We start from the raw sequence: 7,456 nt of genomic DNA, 5'->3' as shown, positions 1-7,456 counted from the left end.
TGAAGGTAGTTGGGGTAAAGGGGGTCTAATAGCGGGGGGTAGGGGATGGGCGAAGTGGGTAAAGGGGATCAAATATATGGTAGCTGAAGGAAACTGAACTTAAGGTGGTGAACACACAATAGAATATACAGATGTCAAATAATAATGTACACCTGAAAATTATATGATTATGTTAACCAATGTTACCTCAATAAATTTAATTTAAAAAAAAAGAAAAGTATAATACTCAATTTAAAGAAATCTAAGGAGATGCAAAGAAATGGAAAGATATTCTGTGTTCTTGGACTGTAATAAACAACTAGTTAAAATGACCATATTACCTAAAGCATTATACAGATTTAATGCAATCTTCATCAAAATTCCATCGGCATTTTTTAAAGAAATAGAACAAAAAGTCATCAAATTTCATAGAAGCACAAAAGACCCCAAATTGCCAAAGCCATCCTGAGAAAAACGAATGAGGAAGGAGGCATCACTCTGCCCAAATTCAAAATATACTACAATGCAACAGTAATCAAAACGGCATGGTATTGACAGAAAAACAGACACATTGACCAGTGGAACAGAATCGAGAGTCCAGAAGTAAACCCATATTCATATGGGCAACTAGTTTTCGAGAAAAAAAGCCAAAAACATACAGTGGAGAAGGGAAAGCCTCTTTAATACATGGTGCTGAGAGAGCTGGAAAACCACCTGCAAAAGAATGAAACTAGACTGTGGTCTATCACCACACACAAAAATTAACTCAAATGGATTAATGGACCTGAATATAAGACCTGAAATAATAAAATGCATAAAAGAAAATATAAAAACTAAACTCATGGACCTTGGACTTAAAGAAGATTTTATGAATTCGACCTCAAAGGCAAGGGAAGTAAAAGCTAAAATAAATGAATGGGACTACATCAAACTAAAAAGCTTCTGCTCAGCAAAAGAAACCGTCAACAAGGTAAAGAGACAACCATCCGAATGGGAAAATATATTTGCAAGCAACGCCTCCAATAAGGGTCTAATATCCAAAATAATCGAAGAACTCATATGACTCAATAACAATGAAAAATCAAACGATCGAATCAAAAAAAAAAAAATGGGCAGTGGACCTGAACAGACACTTCTCCTTAGAGGACATACACATGGCCAACAAATATATGAAAAGATGCTCAACATTGCTGGCTATTAGGGAAATGCAAATCAAAACCACAATGAGATACCATCTCACATCTGTTAGAATAGCTATAATCAACTGGACAAGTAATAAGAAATGTTGGAGTGGATGCAAAGAAAAAATAACCTTCATATACTGCTCATGGGACTGTAAATTGGTACAGCCACTATAGAAAAGGGTATGGAGGTCCCTCATAAAACTAAGAATTGATCTAACATGTGATCCAGCAAACCCTCTACTTGATATTTACTCCAAAGTCTTGAAAATCCATATCCGAAAAGATATTGCACGCTGATGTTCATAGCAGCTTTATTCACAGTGGCCAGTACATGGAAGCAACCGAAGTGTCCTACAATAGATGATTCGATAAAGAAACTGTGGTACATATATACAAGGGAATATTACTCAGCTATAAGAAGAGATGAAATGCTGCCATTTGTGACAACATGGATGGACATCCAGAGAATCATGTTAAGCGAAATAAGCCAGATAGAAAAATTTGAAAATCACATGATATCACTTATATGTGGGATATAACCCTAAAAGCAAAAAATGAAAAGGACAAACAAAGAGATACCCATAGACATGGACATTAGACTAGTGATTGCCAGAGGGTAGAGGGGAGGGGGGAGGGGGCGATCTACGTTGTAAAGGGGGTCAAATACATGGTGACAGAAAGAAATCTAACTATGGCTGGTGAACACACAATGTAAATATATATGTGCCTTTCTGTTAAAGTGTACACCTGAAACTTATTGGATTTTGTTATACAATGTCACCATAAAAAAACAATAAAAATAAAAATAATTTATTTAAAAAGGAAAGTAGTCTGGAGAGTTGCTATCATCTTCAGATGTTCATTCTGTCTTAGTTCTTTGGGATCTTACAGCTTGAGCTCTGTCTCTAGACCCTCACATCCCCTGTACTATTTCCTTTCCTTGCCCAACAAGGGAGAAGGTAGAGAGCAGAAGACACACTTGCTGTCAAAAGGAAGGACATATATAGATTATCTGGCAGCAGAGAGTCCTTAATGTTGCCAAAAAACTCCTTAAGAAGTGTAGCCACATCCTATACATTCTGAGTGTCATCCAGTACTGCATCCAGACCTTGATCGCATTCTTCATGGAGCTAGAAAAAAAAAAGAATACGTGAATTGTCTGCCCTGCCCACTGTAGGCTCCCTCCTGGTCATGCTTTCATTAAGTCTCAGGCTTCATAGTAAGTAGCTGGCAATATAAAGATACATTGATCAATGGAACAGAATAGAGAGCTCAGAAATAAATCCACGCCTATACACTCACTTAACATATGATGGAGACAAGAATATACAATGGGGTAAAGACAGTCTCTTCAATAAATGGTGCTGGGAAAATTGGATAGATGCATGCAAAAAAAAGCAAAAAAAAAAAAAAGCTGGACCATTTACTTACACCATATACAAGAATAGACTCAAAATGTATTAAAGACTTAAATGTAAGACCTAAAACCATAAAACTTCTAGAAGAAAACATAGGCAATAAACTCTCTAATATTGCTAACAGTAATTTATTTTTAGATATATCTCCTCAGGCAAGGGAAACAAAAGAAAAAATAAACAAATGAGACCACATCAAACTAAAAAGTTTTGTACAGCAAAGGAAACCATAAAACAAAATGACAACTGCCTAAATGGGAGAAGATATTTGCTTATGATACAGCTGATAAAAGGTTAATATCCAAAATATATAAAGAACTCACACATCTCAACAACAACAACAACAACAAAACTCCAATTAAAAAATGGGCAGAAGACCTGAACAGATATTGCTCTAAAGAGGAAATACAGAAAGATAATAGATACATCAAAAGATGCTCAAGGTAACTAATCGTCAGAGAAATGCCAGTTAAAACCACAATAAGATATAACCTGACACCTGTCGGAATGGCTATCATCAGTAAATCAAAGAAGAATAAGTTTTGGCGAGGATGCTGAAAAAAAAGGAACTCTCGTACATTGTTGGTGGGATTGCAAATCGGTACAGCCTCTGTGGAAAACAGTTTTGTGGTTTCTCAAAGAATTAAAAATGGATATGCCTTTTGACTCAGCAATTGCACTGCTGGATATTTATCCAAAGAATATCAAAACAATTATTTGTGAAGATCTATGCCCCCTATGTTCATGGTAGCAAAATTTACAATAGCCAAGATATGGAAGCAACCTAAATACCCATGAACAGATGATTGAATAAAGAAGTTATGATTCATATATACAATGGAATATTACTCAGCCATTAAAAAAATAAAATCCTACCATTTGCAATGACATGGATGGACCTAGAGAGGAGCGGGGTTTGGGGGGCTGGGAGAAAGGGGTGAAGGATTAAAGAAGTATGAATTAGTAGTTGACAGATGGTCACAGGGATGGGGAGTACAGCATAGGGAATGCAGTCAGCAGTAATGTCATGGCTAGGTGGAGAGCCAGAAGGGAGAAAGAGCAATTAGGAGGATTGTTTTATAAACTATATAAATGTCTAACCAATGTACTGTATACTTGAAACTAATAATAAAATTAAATTAAGATAAAAAGAAAGTAGCTGGCAATATGGTGTGTCTAGGGGCTATAAAGAAGATCTTACTCTCCCCACCAGATGTGAAACTCTTTTCCTGTCTTTGGGGAAGACCTGGCCTCGCCTGCCTTTTTTTTTTTTTTTTTTGATTAAGGAACGAATTTTGATATTTTGCCTATATCAAAATTTCTGGGAGAAAGGGGTGAAGGATTAAAGAAGTATGAATTAGTAGTTGACAGATGGTCACAGGGATGGGGAGTACAGCATAGGGAATGCAGTCAGCAGTAATGTCATGGCTAGGTGGAGAGCCAGAAGGGAGAAAGAGCAATTAGGAGGATTGTTTTATAAACTATATAAATGTCTAACCAATGTACTGTATACTTGAAACTAATAATAAAATTAAATTAAGATAAAAAGAAAGTAGCTGGCAATATGGTGTGTCTAGGGGCTATAAAGAAGATCTTACTCTCCCCACCAGATGTGAAACTCTTTTCCTGTCTTTGGGGAAGACCTGGCCTCGCCTGCCTTTTTTTTTTTTTTTTTTTACTTAAGGAACGAAAGTGTAAACATTGCCAATTTACCTCAAGTACTCTCTTCTCGGAGTATTCCAGAGTGAAAATCCCCACTGTGCTTAAGCCTGAAATAAAAGACCAGGAGATGCTAACAATCTCTGGTTCCCTTCCCTATGGCATCACTTCCCACCCACATCTGTATGCATCCAGACCCCAACAGTGGCAGTGGAATGTTCCAAGCCTTTCATCCTGCAACCTCTTTTCTCTCCCCATTTCTAGAACGTCATTCTTTCTCTTTAATTGCCCCCTACCTTGATTTAAACATCATCTTCGGACCCCTTACCACGTTTCTCAATAAAATTGCAGCAAGCCTCAACAACCTGGGGGACTCGTTTAGCAATTGGATTGAGGCTCATTTTCTTTTTGGATCCCAGAAGTCTCTGGCCAATTGGAAAGGAAATCCTGGAAAGCTGCAGGGTCTGCAGCAGCAGGGCCCCATTCTTCAGGTCAGCCAGGCTATCTACATATACTGCACCTTGTGGAGAAACCCAGACTATCTTAAAATGGGGGATTTGGAGGGTCGATTTGGACCTTCCTGAGGATCGCATCACATTTATAACAAGAGATAGTCTTTCTATGGTAAGTCAAGTACACCTCTCTAACAAGTTCTGTTCAGCTCCCCCTTTCCTCTGACTATATAGGCCTTCACCCTCCCACCGTGCATTCTTGTACACCTCCGGCAGGGGCCCTGTCTGAAACCTGGAGGATTTAACTCACTCGATGCCCACAGCGAGTGAACTCTTGGGGTAAGGAAGGGTGATCCCCTCTGCAATTGAAAAAACGCCTGATGAAGCCAAACACTTTTTGCAGCCGGTTTCCCTGACAGCCGCTGGTAGCCTGACTCACAGATTCTTCAATTTGCATTGTGGCTCTTAGTTCTAGATGCTTACGGAGGGTAAACTCATTCACCAGCACCTCTTCCAGACGAAGGCCAAACATCTTGAGTGATATGGCTGGGGAGCCACGGAGAGGAAGAATGAGAAAAGTCAATTACCGGCTTAAACAAGGAGGAACTGCAGGAGCTATAGCACTCCTCAAGCAACCATCCGCAGTCAACCTCCACCCCTCCAGACCCACAGCGACTCTCCCTGGGGAATGAGCCAAAAAGACCCTGTAGTGGTTTGGCTGAAAGACTCAATCCCACCCAACTACCCCGACGGAGCTCAAGGACCCTGCCTTAAGTCCTGCCAGAGGGTAACCACCTTGAAGCAATGAGAACAGTTTCTTCTGAGCAATCAGTCTAGACTGGATCCAACAGCAAGGCTTACGCAGATTTGATGGAACCACCCCACGTCTGAAGTTAGTGGGCCATTTCCTGAAATCATCCCCTACTGGGTTACTGGGAGGAGAGAGTGAGTGCCGCCAGGGACAGTGGGCACCGCTTATCCTCCAGTAGCCAAGGACATAATACAAGAGGGGTGCAGCATGCCATTTTTTTTAATAAGGAATGTATGGGAACTCTTCACACTTCTGTTGTCCTTTCACAATCAGAAACCACTTCAACAAGGTGTTTGGGTGATCAGTGGGTAGAACTGTGGGAAGAGAAAAAGAAAAGGCACGGACACTCACACAAATAGGGTTTGATAAGTTACTGAAACATAGCAATGCATTGATCTGCAGGAATGGGGGCAAACATCTCTAGTCTAGTCTGCGAAAAGTATTTTGTTTCCTCTCAGCCTCAGTTTCCCCGTATGACAACGGAATTAATCCTATCTACCACATATGAGACTCCAAGAATTTAACCAAACCAGACCGACGATCTTAGGCGCGGCATGTGCACTGCACATCTTGTTAAGCACCAGTAGTAGCTCAACATAACACTTAAAATATAAATTCCAGGGCTCTGGGCGCAGGGACAGTGCAACAGGCGACGGGACGGGCTCTGCCTGCTGCACCTCGGAGAGCAGCCGTCGTTAAATTAGTGCGGGCGCGCTCACACCCAAGATGCGGTCGGCTCACTCAGCTGTCCCCGCGCTCCGACCCTGCAGCGGCGGCTGCCTACGGAGTCTCCTCAGCCTTTGCTTTGCTGCTTTTAGAATGTGCCCGCTCCGCACTCCTAGCAAACCTGTCACCACTGCACTTTTCATTAGGGCAGACGCGCCCCTCGGACCGCACGACTCCCTCCTGCCTCTCCTCAGCTGCGGAATCTACGCCTGCACCCCTAAGACCCCTGGCAAACTGGGCCCCCATCCGGTGCTTATTCCTTTTTGCTCCGCTGCATCCAGTCGAGCTGGGCAGAGCTCTTGGCGCACCACTTGCCGCAGTTTTATGTCGGGATTGGCGCGTCTCTCGCTGTCTCCTTTTACTCTCTGTCTCTTTACCGTGTGCCAGTCCTTTCTCAGAGTGTCCCTCTGAGCCTCTGTCCCACTCTGACTCCTTGCACCACACCTGGTGCGTCTGTCTCTTCACCTGTCCTCCGTCAACCTGTCTGTTCCTGACATCTACTTGTCGGTCTTACTTCCCCTCAAGCCCAAGCCTTTCACCCAACTCAACTAATCTTTACCTCTTCTGCAAATCAGAAAACACCCTTCGACTCCCGCTTTTTCAGCTCTCCGTGTGCCAGGAGAACTGACCAGGTCTGAGACCAGGAGTGAGCCCCTCCTACTCTTTTCGACCCCCAACTCGCCCTATCTCGCCCCGGGGGGTACACTAGCCCGAGAGCGAAGGACACCATACTCCAGGTACTGCTCACCTCTGTCAGGTCTGAATTCAGAGAGGAAATGTCTGGCCTCGAGTTCCTGGTAAGCAGTCTCTTGCAGCTTCAGACGCTCCAGCTCGAAGAGACTGTGTATTGATATCATCTTTGTCTTGCCCTCTGGGTTGTGTCTCTGGGCTCCTCCCAGGACTAAAAATATGAAGGCAGACAGCAACAGCAAAGGGGGCATGATTCTGGGGCACAGTGTCCTTGCTGCCTTCAGAAAAGGAATGTAACCACCCATTCTGGAATCGGATGATTATCAAGGCTACATCATCCAATTGTCACTGGACCTGGAAGAGGGAACTATGGAGAAGAGAGGGGGTTGATAGAGAAGAAGGGAAAACTGGGAAGCAGCTTCACCCTCAAGCAGAGCTGCCTCTGATTACTTATCTTTAAAGAAAAAAATCCAACTTAAAAAAAAAATCCAGCCCTGAACTGACAGTCAGTCCAGAAAAGAAAAATCTAATTAAGAAAAA

At 42.2% G+C, this 7,456-nt stretch overlaps 1 protein-coding gene across 1 annotated transcript in view; it reads right to left on the bottom strand.

Annotated features, from left to right (window-relative positions):
* ARHGAP36 (Rho GTPase activating protein 36) overlaps positions 1 to 7,221 on the bottom strand; it is a 16,038-nt gene extending 8,817 nt beyond the window's left edge. Inside the window, 7 exon segments of the mRNA XM_006912508.1 lie at positions 2,143 to 2,293; positions 4,292 to 4,347; positions 4,566 to 4,757; position 4,932; positions 5,000 to 5,235; positions 5,749 to 5,814; positions 6,975 to 7,221. Of these exon segments, the coding sequence (XP_006912570.1) occupies positions 2,143 to 2,293; positions 4,292 to 4,347; positions 4,566 to 4,757; position 4,932; positions 5,000 to 5,235; positions 5,749 to 5,814; positions 6,975 to 7,221 (949 nt within the window).
* Positions 7,222 to 7,456: the final 235 nt, after the last annotated feature.

This window comes from Pteropus alecto, unplaced genomic scaffold, assembly GCF_000325575.1.
Source record: "Pteropus alecto unplaced genomic scaffold, ASM32557v1 scaffold145, whole genome shotgun sequence".
Classification (NCBI taxonomy): domain Eukaryota; kingdom Metazoa; phylum Chordata; class Mammalia; order Chiroptera; family Pteropodidae; genus Pteropus; species Pteropus alecto.
The sequence above is the reverse complement of the archived record's forward strand: the minus strand, read 5'-3'. Positions and strand labels throughout refer to the sequence as shown.